This window comes from Populus euphratica, unplaced genomic scaffold (genome assembly GCF_000495115.2).
Source record: "Populus euphratica unplaced genomic scaffold, PopEup_1.0 scaffold1925.1, whole genome shotgun sequence".
In the NCBI taxonomy this organism is placed as follows: Eukaryota; Viridiplantae; Streptophyta; class Magnoliopsida; order Malpighiales; family Salicaceae; genus Populus; species Populus euphratica.
Genome location: NW_011501768.1, coordinates 9,575 through 26,973, shown reverse-complemented (window position 1 = coordinate 26,973; position 17,399 = coordinate 9,575). Strand labels below are relative to the sequence as shown.

Sequence of the window (17,399 nt, the reverse complement as noted above, 5' to 3'; positions counted from 1 at the left end):
GTTCTTAAAGTCATCAATCAATTCTTTCATTTATGTGATAGGCCTGTATTTAAAATGAACATTTACCATAAATTAAAGGTATCTTATATTATTAGATATGTTATTATAAAACATGCTTTAGTTAAGGAGTTATTGATACTTCAAGTGCAAAATGATGATATAAAACCTTGATAAAAATACAATTTTAAGTATCAATCAGTACAACAAATACTTGACACTTTCATAGCCCAACCATATGGTGTAACCAACACTTGTGCTATGAAAAGAACTTGATTTGTTGTTAACATAAGTTATAATCATGAATACCTGACAACATTTACAAGTATTAACATTATTCGAATAAGAAAACTAATGCAATCATGTTAACAATTTATAATCCGATTGGAACCTTCTTTGTATGTGGTTTCTAATTGAATAATAAGAGGTTTATACTAGTTTGAAATATCATAAGTGGATTCTTTAACTTTAACAATTATTTTTATCATTGTTTACTCCTTATATCAATATCACATTTTAAAGCTCTCATTATTATTATTCTTACTACTACTACTATTATTACTAGTAATATTATTACTATTACTATTACTATTATTGTCATTGTTATCGTTATTGTTATAATTTATACAATTAAGCTCCCCGTAGTTCGACCTCGGTCTTGCCGGGTTATTTATTACTTTAACAGTCTTATACTTGGGAGAAGACATCAATATTTTGGTCGTGTCATATGCCCTTTATAAGTTTTGTAGGCCTTCATCTTAGATGTTTGAAAATGGTGACAAACATCTGGAATTGAGTTGTATAACTTCCTTTGTAACCCATAATCAATCAATGTTCGGTTTTACTGTTGAATTTTGCCTACTCAGTAATCTAGTATTTGAAAACACATTAATTTTTCACGAGGTTGATAGTTTAAAAAGGGATCCAAAATTCTAATTAACTTGTGCAACACATCTAAAATATTTCAAAATCAAGTATAAATAGTGGAAAATATACATGCTAAAACTTCCCTTATTAAAGTCCTTTAATATATATACTCTATATTCACAGAAAAAAGTTATGTTTTTTAATATGAGATAAAAAAACTTTTTTTTATTTAAATACTTCAACTTAGAAGAATAAAATAGTATATTTTCAACATGGAATTAAAAAATATTTTAAAATAATTTTTTAAACTTAATTGTTTACAACATGTATAGCATATATCCATATGGATTGTTTGTTAATTTTTTTATATAAAATATTAAAACCTAAAATATTTTTAAAATTTTTCTGGGTTGACTTGAATCAACCCGTGTAAACCAGGATTCGATTCTTTGGTTAGGTCAACCCTAGGCCCTGTTTGATAACTATAGTTGCCATGAAAATATAACTTTAAAGAATATAATTGAAAAGAAATAAAGTAACATGATTAGTTAAAAAAATAAAAAAATAGATAAAACATCATCTCTTTTATTTTGTTTAGAGGTCTTATTTAAAAATATTGATTTTTTTATTATGTGTTTAATATTTGGACTTCATCTCTTTTATTTTGTTTAGAGGTCTCATTTAAAAAATATTAATTTTTTTGTTATGTGTTTAATATTTGGACTTCATCTCTTTTATTTTGTTTAGAGGTCTCATTTAAAAAATATTAATTTTTTTGTTATGTGTTTAATATTTGGAGTGATTTGTCTGATTCATTTATGATTTTTTTATATAGATAAATTATATTTTTAATAATAAAAAATATTTATTTTTAAATAATATTCTTAATATGTATTGCCTTACATATTATTTATTTATTTAATTAATTTAAATTTTTATTTTTCAAAATTCAATACTTTAAACTATATTTTTCTATTAGTTTTTAATTTTTTTTATATGTTATTAATTATTTTTTATTAATTCATATAATTTTTAATTTCATGTATAAATTTTTTAATTTGTTATATAATAAAAATATTTGGTCCGTGTCACGTAGCGGTAACATAGCCAGTAAGCTTAGGAAACGCAGCTAGCTAAGATCGCTTGAGAGGATATTTTTCATACACAGAAAGAGTGAAAGAGAATGGCGACGGCGAATTCTCCAGATGCCAGCAACAACAACAACACTGATTCCGATGTCGAAGACACAAGCCCTAACCCTAATCTTTCAATTAATAAAAACAATGGATTTCTTATATCTTCTGCTGAGTCCAGTTCCCCTTCCGTCTGTCTCCTCCGCTTCGCTGGTGACTCCGCTGCTGGGGCCTTTATGGGCTCCATCTTTGGCTACGGTCCTCTCTCTATAGATACATATATCTATTATAATACTGCTGTTTTTCATGACTTGACATTTTGAGATTTTTCTCAGTTGTGTTGTCTAGTGGTTTTGGAATCAATGGCGATAATTGAGACCCTGAATTTCTTATTGCTCTTTTTTTTTTCAAATAAAAGAATAACATTTGGGTTCAAATGAAGGAGGCTTTTGATACACACACAACGTGATGATGTTTCAAGTTTTATTTTAACGGGTAGAGCTGTATGTATGTGTTCTTTTCTTGAGGTTAATTACTTAAAAGAGTGATAAAGCGTAGAACTTAGTGGTTTCTACTTTTTAATCATTTGTATGCAGTTCTTTTTTCCAATTGCGTTCACGAGTTGGTTGGTGTCAGCTCATGGAACGCTTTATAGGAATTTTTACTTTTTGTCTTGATTCATTAGGCAGCTCCAAAGTAAGTCAGTAGTGATAGAACCCTGTCTTTAGTTTGCTGTCAAATGGGTGTTACTAAGGCATTGGCTGTGATATGCCTATATGGATTCTGCTTTTTTATTGGTATAAATCATCTTTTTATTTTTTTATTAAACTGTAGCCCACATTGCTGTATGTAGATATCAGTTGTTCATACGCTATGATCATTCTAGTGTGCTGAGGAAGTCTACTAATTTCCTGTTGCATGCATTTATCGGGCATTGTTTTGCCAGCTTTTCATTGTTTTATGTGTACTGTTTTTGAGGATTAACTATTTTTGGAGGATGCCTCACATAGATGCCTTTCAGGTTCTGGTTTGATTAAGAGGAAAGGTTTCAAAGGATCCTTTGGGGAAGCAGGATCTTGTGCCAAGGTGTGAGATATGAATTAATTTTCATCGATAGCATTTGTGCATATGCATGATGGTTATAAGACATGCTTATGTTATATATATATATATATATATATATATAATGCAGTGGTGAAATTATTTGCTTTCTATTATAATTTGTGCAGGAGAAATTTATGCCCATACTGTATCTTCAGATCTTCAGCTGATAAAATCTTTTTTTTTTTTTTTTTTTTTTTTTTTTTTTTTTTTTTTTTTTTTTTTTTTTTTTTTTTTTTTTTTTTTTTTTTTTTTTTTTTTTTTTTTTTTTTTTTTGTTCTTTATCTACTTATCTGTTTCTTGTATTAGACATTTGCAGTTCTATCTGGAGTACACAGTTTAGTTGTCTGCTTTTTGAAGAGGCTGCGAGGGAAGGATGATGGTATGACATGTCAATAGTTAAACTGGTTTTCACATTACTTGTTTATATTTTATTTTATTCATGCTTCTTTCATTGCAGTTATCAATGCCGGAGTAGCTGGATGCTGTACTGGTCTTGCCTTGAGTTTTCCAGGTATTCTATGTCTTACGTAACACATTAAGTTACAATAAGACATGAATTATGTCTGAATTAAAAAAAAAAAATATATTAGCCATTCATTTTCATTGTATCTCTGAAGCTCAAGTTTTATGATCATGTGCACATTCATCATTGGCAATCGTCCAATCATATTTCCCTTGATGTGCACACACATCTCCTTGTATGCTCAATGTTTCTGGCATTTTGGAAAAAAGAAGTTATCCTTGCTAGATTGTTTTTAGCTATGCCTTGTTACTTGCTAGCATATCTTTTTTTTTCTTTTTCTTGTTGTGGAGGTGGTTTTACAGTTCCATAGCAAGCAATACTGCATGCCTACGATGCTAGTGACTTTTGTTCTCAATACTTTTTTCAATTTTTTGACACATTTCTCAAATCTTTTATCATCTATTATTTCTTTTAAGCATATCATCTTATTTTCCATTTGTGCCAAAATCTGGACCCTTCGCCTATCTTTTGTTTGCTGAGAACTTCCAAACATTTGGGTTCTCACCTATTTGGAAAATCTAAGCCCTCTCTGTCTTTTTGTTGAAACTTTATCTTTCTACATCAAAATTCATCCCTAAAGAAGTATTTTGCAATAATCCAAATACTTGAAACTACCAAACTTCCAAAATGTCAATCATGATATTATCATTTCCAAATTCAGTATTGGCATAACTAATTACTACACAATGTCTGCACAAAGAGACAAGTTCTATGTGTAACTCATGATTGGTTTCAAGTTCTTAAAAATGGATATTTTCATAGAGGGGAGACTAGTTAAAGTTGGCTTCCTTATTCCTTAATTGGTCAATGCTCCTTAGTGGTGTTAGGTTCTCACTTGCCTATCTCTATTTAGCTTCCTCTACGTTTTTAACTTTGATCTTCCGTAATTTTTTCAACTTCTTTCTTTAACTTCTATTCTTCTCAGTTGATCAACTCTTCAACATCAATCTTTGTTACTCATTGTTCATCATTGTCATTTGTTTCATGGAAATGTAAAAAGCATGTTTGCTGGATTTGCTACCCAAAACAAAATATAAAAATACCCTTGTTGTTTGAACTTGTGTATGGGTGTTAGATACATGCATGTGTCCAATTGATTGACAAGTGAAATCTCCCAAAACTAGGATATGTAGACCCAACAAAGATGTGTCCAAAAATTGGATACAAGTATAGGGACACATGTAAGTAAATATATAACGAATAATTAAAAATAGGGAAGATATAGAGGTTTGGTTGATGAGTTAATGTGGTTAGGAGTACTTTGAACTATTTTTAAAATTGGTTTTATTAGAAATATATGGTTTTCTTCAAAGCAAGCTAAAAGAAAATAACTTTTGAGTTGTAACACCTTAATACATGGAAAAGTCCTATCAAATCACATCTCCATGTTATATTATCACCCACTTGTAACTAGTGTTGTCAAGAGGTGTTAAGGCGCTCCAGGCGAGGTGACATCACCTTTATTAGCCTTAGTCAATAAATTTCAATGAAATGCTGCCTAGGCGAGCGCCTCATGAGCGAGCATTGGGCATTAAAGCGAGCGCCTAATTGAAATACTTCCTTTTGTGTTGAATTTTTTTTTCCGAACTGATTTATGTTTTGACCATTTTTTAATTTACCTCAAGAAACAACTTAGGGGTGTTTTTGTCAAAAACAAAGATTAGGCTAAAAAAATAAAAATTCATTAAAATGGGAGGCATACAGTCAAGGAATGACACTTGAAGAGAAACACAACCACACTTTACATTGAACAGAGTCAAAGAACAATAACACAAGTACATGACAAGAACACATATATGTAGATGTTTTTGAAGATTATTCAATAATGATGATGATATTTAGGCTTGCTTTTTAATCTATTTGGCTACTGCTATTTTAAATTATCTTGTGAAAAATGTAACTTTATACAACTATGTTATGGTATTTTATATTTTGTTTTGATTTTCTAATGATCTAATTTTAATTGGAAAGATATATATATTTTAGATTTATATAATATAATATATTTTTTTAACCTGTAGCATATTGTCTTGGTTCATTTGGGTTTGCACTTGGTCAGTCACCTAGAAGCATCTCGGTCATTTTACCAACTTGACGCCTTCATCTTTGATAACATTGCTTGTAACCAAATCACTTCTCAAATAAAATGCTTGTACACATGATCACTGCATTTGTCTTCTTTTCTCTCACCTTTACAATTTCTTTCTTCATCTTCTTCCTCCCATCATCTATTTGCACAAGAATTTCTTATATTGATAGATTCAATTCCAAAATTTAGGTGGGAGGTTGGACTTGTATTTCATAATTGTACTCATGTCAGGTTGTTTCGACACTAGTACTTAGGCGAAACCAAAGGGTCCAAGCATCATAGCTTCACACCACTGCATGTTTATATGCAATCAAGTAGAACAAGAATTAGCTTATAAGTATCATTAATCAGTTTACTACTTGAGTTACCTTTTGGTTCCATGCAATTTTCCCTTGTCTCAATTCTTAATGTTTATTTGAAGTCATCAATTCCAGCAAACTCCACTGCTTGTATTGATGCAGTAGCTTTCTTTACAATTCATTTTATTTTATTTCAGAGATATTAGGGTTATTTAATTTATCTAGGGTCATGATTTGCATGTGACTTTTTATAGCATTTCATTAGAGGTTAAGTTGTTTTACTTGGGGACTTAAACTAGGAATCCTTTTCACAAATAATATAAATAGGCTACTAGGGTTATTTTATAGTTCTTTGTTAATTTATTGATATATTTAGATTCTGGAGGTTTGTTGTGAATCTTCAACTCTATTACCTTGTTACAACCTCAATGCTATCCTAATTAGCCATTATTCTGCTGTAATTTCTGTTCTCTACCATTTTCCTCTTCCCACACTGCGTCAAGTTGGCAGTGAACCAAAAAGATCCCCAAGAGTGTGTGTTAGGGTTTCAATCCTTTAACCATGGAAGGATGTGTTGGAGTTTGTAGATGGAGAAATCAAGATAGGAAAACAATAATGGTTGAGATAAGTAGTTAATTGAACGTTTGTTCCTCATTATTGATGCTTTGCAGCCACAAGAATTAGTGGGAGCTATGGTGGAGATTCAAGGTGGCCATGACTCTTTTGACATAGTAGAAGGTGGTGGTGGTTGTATGGATGAAGAAAAAAATTGAATTTCTATAGAGGAAGAGAGTGAAAGGGCAACAAGTTCTAAAAGATGAAGAATTAGTAGAGAAAGAAGTAGGTCTAGGTTGGGATTCTCCATCAATGTACGATGTTATAGTGCAATGATGATTTTGATGATAATATTTAAATAGGTTGGTGTTCTGCATCAATCTATAACATTTATTTCAATGATGATCATGATGATAATAGAGCAATCAATGTTGACAATAATAGCAATGATGATGTTATCATTGGTAACCTCATTGAAAAAAGGTAGAAGTTTGCAAAGATATCATGTGAGTTGTTCAACAAAGGAAATTTGTTGATTTACCCTATGTTTAACCTTTATTGATTACAAGTATGATATTATCCCAAAGGTAGAAGAATTGTGCAAATTTTATTTGGATAGAACACATGTTGATGAAATAAGTTTAAGATTTGCACTTCGTTACTCAAGAAGTCAATAAAACATAAATAAATTGTAAATTGATGTTCCTTATGCAAAACTGATCATGAAAAAGCTAAAGATATCTAAAATTGTTATGAACCTAAAGCCAAAAAAAGGAAAGAGGCTGACAAGTCTTGAATGAACACTCACAAAATCAAGACAATAATGGTTCCCAACTCGAGAACTAGTTTCTTCCAACTTGAGGAGAATGATGCTAGAGCTTTCTTTAGATTCCATATATTATATATAGGATATTAGGTTTAATTAATCGAAGGTCATATGATTGGCATGTGAGTTGTTAAAGCATTTCCTTAGAGATTAAGTAGCTTTACTTTGGAGACCAAGACTAGGAATCCTTTCCCTGTATGGATTTAGGCATTAACTAATGTTAATAAGCTACTGAGGTTATTTTATCAATTTATTCAGATTCTGGAGGTTTCTTATGAACTCTAAACCCTATTAGCTAGTTCCAAATCTCAATTGTACTTTAAATTTAGCCATTATCTTGCTGTAATTTATGTTTTCTACTTTTGCTGTAACTTTGCCATTTTTTTTTTTGAGAAGACTTGCTTTCTGGTTTGGCCTTTAGAAATTATTTCTCTATTGCAGTTTGTATTTAGAGTAGCGGCTGTCTCTCATCCACTGTTATTTTTATTTTTCCTGACTATTCTATAATAATAGAATGTTTTCACTTCTTATTTACAATAAAAAATTAATTTATTTTTCTTGTCAAAGTAAACTAGCAATGAATTCACACATGACCACAATAAGTAGTTTCTTCTTCCAACTCCAATCGGTACTTCCACGGGATGTACTCTGATGTTTGTTCAGAAAAGAAAAAAAGAAGGCTATTTTAAAAGAGGTCATATTCTGAATTTTATGGGTTTGGTTTGCAATTATGTTTTGGTAGGAGGAATTTTAAGATCTCGATCGAGTATATATATATATATATAAAAACCCAGAATGGAAGACAACAAATTACAGATAACTAAAAAAGGGAGCTGGCTATTAAAATTAGTCTTATTTTCAATGCGTAACTGTGAACCGAAAGGAGTTGCATGGAAATGTTAACGAACATTAACAAGTTCTGTAATTGAATATGATATACGTGATGGATGGCCACATTTTGGTACCTCTGAATTTTCCTTTTTTGTTTTATGAAATAAAAAAACAAAAAATAAGAAAAAATAAAAATCATGTAGATGTCTATTTAGAGTCTTATAAGTTTCTCTTTTGTATTTGCAGGCGCACCTCAGGCACTTCTGCAGAGTTGCCTTACATTTGGAGCATTCTCATTCATAATTGAAGGTCTGAACAAGCAGCAACCAGCGCTGGCTCACTCATTTTCTTCAAGGAACAAACGTGACCATCACAATGTAACCTGTCCCGTAGCTCTCCATCTTGCAGTCCCTCTTCCAGATGAACTGAAAAGGGCCTTCTCCTTTTTCTGCAAGTCCCTGCGGAAGCCCAAGAGTGGAAATTTTCCTGCTGTAACCTGATAAAACCCGAAGCAGATTGATTATGTTTAGATTGCTTGTATGGCGACTATGGCGACATCATGTAAATCTGTATTTTTAGCTTCTGCAGCTTGTTGCAGGCTTGGACATTGAAATTGATTTCTTGCGTGGTATGCAATTTCATCTTGGCCTAGAGGCATTATTTTATGTCGTACGTTTCTTTGGTACAGAAATCATAAAAAATCCAGGATCATTACCGAGAAAATTCTCATAATGTATATATTTGGAAAGTTGTGGTGCATTGTAGAATTCAGAAGGACATTCTCTTTTATTATTTTGTTCTTTATCAATATGATTATGGTATTTTTAGGTATAGCATGGATAAGTGTTATTCATTTACTATCTATGATGTAAATAACTTTTGCATCTAATAATTTTAAAATCTTAGTTTTTACTACCTCCACCTCCTTTGCAAGGAATTTTTAAGATAAAAGATTAATGAAAAAGATTAAATAAGGATAAAATAATTATTAAGGTTAGAATATCCACTAATGATATTTCAAAGTATAGTATAAACTCTTTTTATTACTCAACTGGTTACATATAAAGAAGGTTTCAATTGGATTATAAATTGTTAGATTATATTAATTATCTTATTTGAATAATGTTAATACTTGTAAATATTGTTAGGTATTCATAAATATAACTTATGTTAACAACAAATCAAGTTCTTTTTATAGCATAAGTGTCGGTTATACCATATGGTTCAACTATAAAAATATCAAGTATTTGTTGTACCAAGTGTTATACAATACAAATCTAGATTAACCATTTAACAAGTAAATTATTAAAAGTGAACAAGATTACAAATATATAATATGTTAGTATCAAATATTAAGGTCCATGTTGAGTTTATACTTGACTGATTCTTACACCATTAGTGTAACCTTTTTACCTTAACATAATAAACTCAACTAAATATAATAAAATAGAGAAACATAAATAAATAAGATAAGAACATAAATAAAATAAAAGTCAACTAAGTAAAAGAAAGGAAATGAGAATTATAAATAAGAGGTTAATATAAGCAAAACTTAAGCATTACAATGAAAAGAGAGCAAGAACATGATCTTGATTTGAAAATTAAGATGCCTAAATGTATGGAAAATACCTCCTTTTATAGGTCAAAATTGAAAACTATTAATTTGTTGACTAATTGTTGAGTGGGTGACCACATTTTGACTTGGTGACAATTCTTATCTTCTTATCTAAACAAAACATTATTGTTATAATCAAAATTTTAACAGACTTTATTCATTAAAGTTTTAGAAAATTTTCTTAGCTTTCCAATAAAAAAATTAAGGTTGTTTGGACTTTTAGAACTCAAGATACAGGCTAAATAGTGTCTAGGTTGTAGGATGGATTCAAGCTTTTTCTTTGTTGCTAAAATTTGGACTTCCAAATAGCAAAATTGAGTCTTGCATTCCCATGAATGTTTTAGGCCTATGTTTTAGCTTTTTAGCCATATAAACCAAATTAAAATCCAAGATCTATAACTTAGATATGACCCAATGACTGAATAGTATTTCAATTTGAATTGAACCAATATATCTTTTCTAAGCTTCACCTTCTCTTTGTCTTCTCAATTTCAATAGCTAAACTCATGAATCAATCCTTTGATTTATGTAATAGGCCTGTATTTAAGATGAACATTTATTATAAATTAAAGGTATCTTATAGTATCATACTTGTTATTATAAAATATGCTTTAATTAAGAAATTATTGATACTTCAAATGCAAAATACTGATATAAAACCTTGATAAAAATACACTTTTAAGTACTAATAAAGTATTTGAAGAACTTAGGAGCTTACCATCACCACACAACCATGACCATAATATACCTCTAAAGGAGGGATCCAATCTAGTCAACCCTTGCCTTATAGACACTCAAGTATATAAAAGCATATAAAGGAGAGGATGATTAAAAAGATGCTAGATTTAGGAACTATCAAACATAGTCATAGCCCTTTTACTTCCCTAATAGTCCTCCTAGTCAAGAAGAAGGATTGATCCTAGAGGCTATGTTTGACCACAAAGCATTAAATAAGCTTACAGTGAGGGATAAATTACTTATTCCTCTAGTAGACAAACTTCTAGAGGAGTTGGTTGGTGTTACTATCTTTTCTAAAATAGACCTTAGATCTTGTTACCAGTAGATCAGAATGTCTCCTGAGGATGTTTATAAGATGACATTCATGATTCACAATGGGCACCATGAATTCATGGTCATGCTTTTTGACTTAACTAATGCTCCTACCATATTTCAAAGTTTGATGAATAAGGTATTTCGAAGTCATTTGTGAAAGTTTATTCTTGTGTTCTTTAATGATATCCTCATCTATAACAACACTATGAATGAACACTTGGGGCACCTAAAGTTTGTATTTGAGATTTTGAAGTCTAACAAGTGGTATGCTAAGGTTAATAAATATGTCTTCTATAGTAACCATGTTGAGTACCTTGGTCATATTATCTTTGTAGCAGGGGTGTGGACTAATCCATAAAAAATCAAGGCCATACTAGATTGGCCTATCCTAAGCAATATTAAACAATTAAGGGGATTTCTTGGCCTCACAGGTTTGTCAAAGGCTATGGCACCATATGCAAACCTTTGATACATTTGCTGAATAATGATATCTATATATGGAATGAAGGGGCAATCACAACCTTCCATTAGCTTAAGAATATTATGACTAACCCCTCAGTACTAACATTATCAGACTTGGATAAAGAATTTATCATAGAGATAAATGTTAGCAATAAGAGCACGGAGGCAGTTCTGATGCAGGAATGCATTTATGAAAGAGAGCTGTTAACTATTTTGCTGGTTATCACTAAATAGAGGCATTACTTATAGGGTAAACATTTCATAATCCGCACTGATCATATTAGTTTAAAATATTTGTTGGAACAGAAGGTGACCTGCCCATCATAGCATGTGTGGTTAGCCAAACTACTTGGCTTTGATTATGAGATCAAGTTTAAGAAAGGTAAGGACAATGTGGCTATGGATGCACTATCTAAAGTGTCTTGTAAGGAGTTAAGCACCTTAACAGTTTCTATGATCTCTACTACTCTTATGGAAGAAATCAAAGCATCATGGGTAAGTGACAGGGTTGTACAAACCCTCATTTAGGAGTTAAGCACGAATCATACTTCTCATCCCCACTACTCATGGGTTAATCAACTATTGTGCAAAAAGGGTAAGGTAGTTGTTGGCTATAATATGACTCTTTAGACTAAGATCATTGCCTTGTATCATGACTCAGTCGCAGGGGGACACAAGGGTGGCTAGCGCGTCTATTAGAAGGGGCAGTAGAAATATATTAGACAATACATCAGGGAATATCCCATTTATCAACAGAACAAGTTAAAAACACACGCACCCAAGGTTACAACAACCATTTCCAATACCTAAAATCCCATTTATTGTTATTAGTATGGATTTTGTAGAGGAGTTGCCTAAGTCTGAAGGTAGGGAGGTTATATTTGTGGTCGTTGACAGATTCAGTAAATACGTGTATTTCATAGCTATTTTCCATCCTTATACTACGTGGCCAGAGTTTTTCTCGACAACATTTACAAACTATAAGACCTACCTGCTATTATTATGTGTGATAGGGATGTTGTTTTTCTGAGTCTATGGAAGTCACTTAACCTATTGAGTTAAGAAGAAACCTATCATGTAATGCAAATAATTAGGCATTTGTTGACCACCTCAGTTTGATCATCTGACTGTGGATGGTAGATAGTTGAGTAACACAGTTTCACTCATTATCTGGTGAAGAGTTCTTTTTAGAAAGGTGGTCAACAAATGCCTAACTATTTGCATTACATGATAGGTTTCTCCTTAACTCAATAGGTTAAGTGACTTCTATTAACAAAATAGTGGTACAATACTAACTACTATACTGCAACAAAATTCATTCTTTATAAAATCATTTATGGCTACTCTCCCCCTTTACACATTCTATATTTTCCAAGGGACTCCCAAGTAAAGGCCATGGATGATTGTTTATCAAAGAGGGAATTAATGCTGCAAACTATTAAGAGAAATCTCCAGGTTACATAAGATAGAATGATTCAACTAGCAAATAAGCACATAAGTGAGAGATCATTTGCAATAAATGATCTAGTCTACACCAAATTACAACCATATAGATAAAAAACACTAGACCATAGACAATTCAAAAAATTAGCCTGATCCCTATATATAAAGTTTTAGCATGAATTGGTATCATGGCCTATAAACTGAAGTTACTCGCCTTTATAACCATACTTCTTGTCTTTCATATGTCCCTATTAAATAAGAAGGTGGGGGACTAGGAAGGTTGACACCACATTGCCAGCTTTATCAACTGAACCTCTTTTCTGCCTGTAAACTATACAGGATCAACAAATGGTAAAGAAAAACCAAGCAGCCATCCAAAGGCTTATTAATTGGACGAGCCTAACACCTGCATAAGCCACTTAGGAATTTTCTGGTGAATTAGCTTTGTCATTTCCCCAATTCGACCTTGGGGACAAGGTTCACTTGAACGAAGGGTAATTGTTGCAAGGAGGGAACTGACAAGTGGGTTTCAGGGGGGAATTCAAGTTAGGAGAATCGATAAGTTAAAATGATGCATTTTGAGCATTGCAATTACAACCAATGTTATGTATTTCAATTTCATTAGTAATTAACTAAAAGAAGCCACGTGTGTTAAGAGAAAAAACACTAGAACGTTAAGAATAGAAAGAATGTTATATATATTGCGTTATGTTTCAACAGAATACATGAAAAAATTAATGGTACAGCACATTCCAATATTTTCAGAGATTCTCCCTCTCACTCTTCTCTCTGCTTCTTTCCTTTCCCCCTTTTCAGCCCTCTGCATCACTCACATCTTCCCTTCCATTATCATCTTCCTTTTCATTTCATTCGTTGTCTGTTATATTTGAAATCAGGTAACCCATTGTCCAAGTCCATTGCTCCAGAAACTTTGTATGGATTAGGGGTTTCTCGTGATTCTTTGCACAAGAGGCGGACCACTGGAGGCAAGAAGAAAGCCTGGAGAAAGTAAGCTACTCTAAAAGCTATTTTGTTGCTGGCCTTCATTTGTTTCTGCTCTACTCTGTTTGGTTGGTTAATGAAATAAGAAAAGATTTGTGTTCTCTTCTGGCCCTTTAATAATATTAATAAAAAAGAAAACACTTTGGGATCAATCAGTATTGATTGTAGTTCGTGTTCATTCCTTAAAAAAAATATTAAGATTCAATAGTGATATGCTTCAGGATGCGTGAAGCCTGATCCCTCCTATCCACCCTGAGTTTCCTTTTCATGCGAGTCTTTGTGTCTTGCTGTAGGAGGCCATTTCCCTTCATTATGTGTGAAAATAGGCCTATCTTTCCTATACAATCTAAGATGTTGGTTGCGAACCCAATTACATCATTGTCTTTTCAATCTTGAAGGTATGAGCTCGGAAGGCAGCCTGCTAACACTAAATTGTCGAGCAACAAGACTGTGAGGTGGATTAGGTTCCGAGGAGGAAATGTGAAGTGGCGTGCTTTGAGACATGATACTGGAAACTACTCTTGGGGTAGTGAGGTAGTGGCCAGAAAGAACAGGATTCTTGATGTGGTGTACAATGCATCTAACGATGAGCTGGTTCGTTCTCAGTCTTCGGTGAAAAGTGTCATTGTTCAGGTTGATGCTGCACCTTTCAAGCAAAGGTATCTGTAGCACTATGGTGTTGAAAGTGGTCGTAAGGAAAAAACCATTGCTGCTGCCAAGAAGGAAGGGAAGGTAGAACTGTTACCTAATTATTTCTTCTACTAGGCGGATCAATTGTTTGCTGGTTTTTGAATATTTATATTTTCTATCCTAGCGTGTAAAATAAGGAATTATTGCAGTGGTTGTGATTTAAAATATTTTTTATTTAAAAATATATTAAAATAATTTTTTTTAAAAAAATTATTTTTAAAATCAGTGCATCAAAATAATATGATAATATAAAAAATTAACAAAAATCAAAATAATCTAATAATATAAAAAATTAAAAAAATAATTTTTAAATTTAAAAAAACATGATTTAAACTATGTTTCTAAACAGATCTTAAATTTGTTTTATTTTAATATTTAAATATAAAAAATTTATGTAAAATTTCACAGTACGATATTTTTTTATTTATAAATATATTAAAATAATATCATTTTATTTTATAAAATTTATTTTTAAATTGAAAATATTAAAAAAAATTCAAAAACATAATTCTGCCAAAAAAAAAAAACTCCTTATAATCAAGTATTTCTGTAGCGATGTAAATTTTGGTCACTCACTAACTTTTGTCCGTCAGCAAAGTGTGAATTTGAGTTGTGTCTTTTGGTTAGTTGCCCGTGAGAGGTTCTTGTCTACTTGTTGAGTTTTCACATATGCCGAGCCAAGGTTAATTTGAAAAATTATCGATATCACTGTATCAAATATTATTAAATTAAGAGATTTTAATTGATGTGAGAATTTTCCTCTCACATCTTGGACACATCAAGATTTGTTCAAACCTTTTTAGTGGTATAAGCATGGCTTATCTTTCTTGTATAATCTTATGGTAATTATGATGGAATCAGTGCGTAAATGTCTCTATTGATTTATTTAAAGGAAAGGTGAAGAAGAGCAATCATGTGCAGAGAAAGTTGGAGAAAAGACAGCAGACTCGCGAACTTGACCCACACATCGAGGAGCAATTTGGCAGTAGCCGTTTAATGGCAAGTATTTCATCACGGCCTGGTCAGTGTGGTCTGCTGATGGGTATGCTACTTCCTTCTGCTTCTCTGTTTAGGTTGCTATCTGTATACTATGGTTAAAGATGAGGGCATTGCAAAAGAACGCTAATTACCTTTCTTTATAGATACATCTTGGAGGGCCGAGAGCTAGAGTTTTATATAAAGAAGACACGAAGGAAAAAGGGCAAGGGAGCTGGGGCTACCTAAAATTTTGTTATGTGAGCTTCTTATTCAGATCAGGCCTTGCAGTTATGCCGTATCTTTCTTTCTTTTGAATGCAAAACTTGCGATGAGACGAGAAATTAAAGTTGAAACCAGTTTTGCCCATCATTTGAATTTGTTTATTGGTTAGGATTTTAGCAATCTAAGACATGATTTTACGACGTTGCCACATGTTTTTACTCTTGTTAGTAGGAACAAACAAAGAATAAGTAGTGTAATTGATCTCAAAGTACTTGAATCTTGATTAATAGATTAACATGCTCAATGGAATTTATTCAACAATTGTTCTATTACATGGTAAATATACCATTAAAAAAATACAAGTAATCTTCTTCATGCTATTCAAGTTGATTTAAGCAACAGAGGGATTAGTGTCTTTTTGCCATGAAGAACTTCATATCTCTTCATCATTGTAGATTTAGCTAGATTTAGCTAGTATTAGACGTGGTACGAGAACATCTCTATTGTCGAACTCACCTCTGTAATAAAAATTTATATCTGGACATTGCCTTATTGTTTCTATATACTTGCTTATGTTTTTTTCCTTTTTCAACGATATATTATCACAACCAACTATGGACTAGCATATAGGTATATGCATGCGATACGATTAAATGATTGATTTTTTTTTTAAATGCAGTAGTGTTAAAATAATAAATAATTTGGTAAGACTAGAGTCAAACCATACGGAAGTTAATTGTACAAATTATAAATAACAATAATACAACAACAACAATACTAACAATAATAATACTACTACTAATAGTAATAATAATACTAGTAGTAGTGGTGGTAGTAGTAATAGTAATAATGATAATAATAAAAAAGAAGAGAAAGAGAAAGAAGAAGTTGATGAGAACTTGGAGTAATAACAACAATAGTAACAATAATATCAATAATAATAATAATAATAATAATAATAATAATAAAGAAGTTGATGAGAACTTTGAGATGAAAGAATAATGTAAGGATTAAACAATAATAACAACAAATGTCAAGGTTAGAGGATCCACTAGTGATATGTCAAACAAGTATAGTATAAATTCTTATTATTCAATTGGAAACCACACATAAAGGAGGTTTCAATTAGATTATAAATTGTTAACACGGTTATATTAGTTATTTTATTCGAATAATGCTAATACTTGTAAATGTGTTAGGCATTCATGATTATAACTTATGTTAACAATAAATCAAGTTTCTTTTATAGCTCAAGTGTCTATTATACCATAGAGTATGAGCTATGAAAGTGCCAAATATTTGTTGTAACAAGTGTTATACAACATAAATTTAGATTAGTCATTTAATAAATAAAGTATTAAAAACTGAATAAGATAACAAATACAAAACATGTTAGTATCAAACATTAAAGTCCATGTTAAGTTTACACTATACTTATTCTTACATCATGAGTGCAATCTTTTTACCTTAATATAATAAACTTAACTAAACATAATAAAAGGGAGAAACATAAATAAACAAGATAAGAACATAAATAAGATAAAAGTTAACTAAGTAAAGGAAAGGAAATGAAAGACATAAACATGATATTAATGAAAGCAAAACTTAAACATTATAAAAATACAAAGAGAGAAAGTAAGAGCATGATCTTGATATGAAAATCAAGATGCCTAAATGCATGGAAAATGTCTTCTTTTGTAGGCCAAAATT

The 17,399-nt window shown here is 31.3% G+C and overlaps 1 protein-coding gene and 1 pseudogene across 1 annotated transcript; both read left to right on the top strand.

Annotated features, from left to right (window-relative positions):
- The first annotated feature begins 1,963 nt into the window (after positions 1-1,963).
- Positions 1,964-8,947, top strand: LOC105118408 (mitochondrial import inner membrane translocase subunit TIM22-2-like). The gene is made up of 5 exons (XM_011016355.1): positions 1,964-2,255; positions 3,019-3,083; positions 3,408-3,480; positions 3,559-3,612; positions 8,471-8,947. The coding sequence occupies exons 1-5, from the start codon at positions 2,048-2,050 to the stop codon at positions 8,722-8,724; spliced, it is 654 nt and encodes a 217-aa protein (XP_011014657.1). The 5' UTR covers positions 1,964-2,047; the 3' UTR covers positions 8,725-8,947.
- Positions 8,948-12,186: 3,239 nt separating this feature from the next.
- LOC105118410 (40S ribosomal protein S8-2-like) lies at positions 12,187-15,713 on the top strand (annotated as a pseudogene).
- The last annotated feature ends 1,686 nt before the right edge of the window (positions 15,714-17,399 follow it).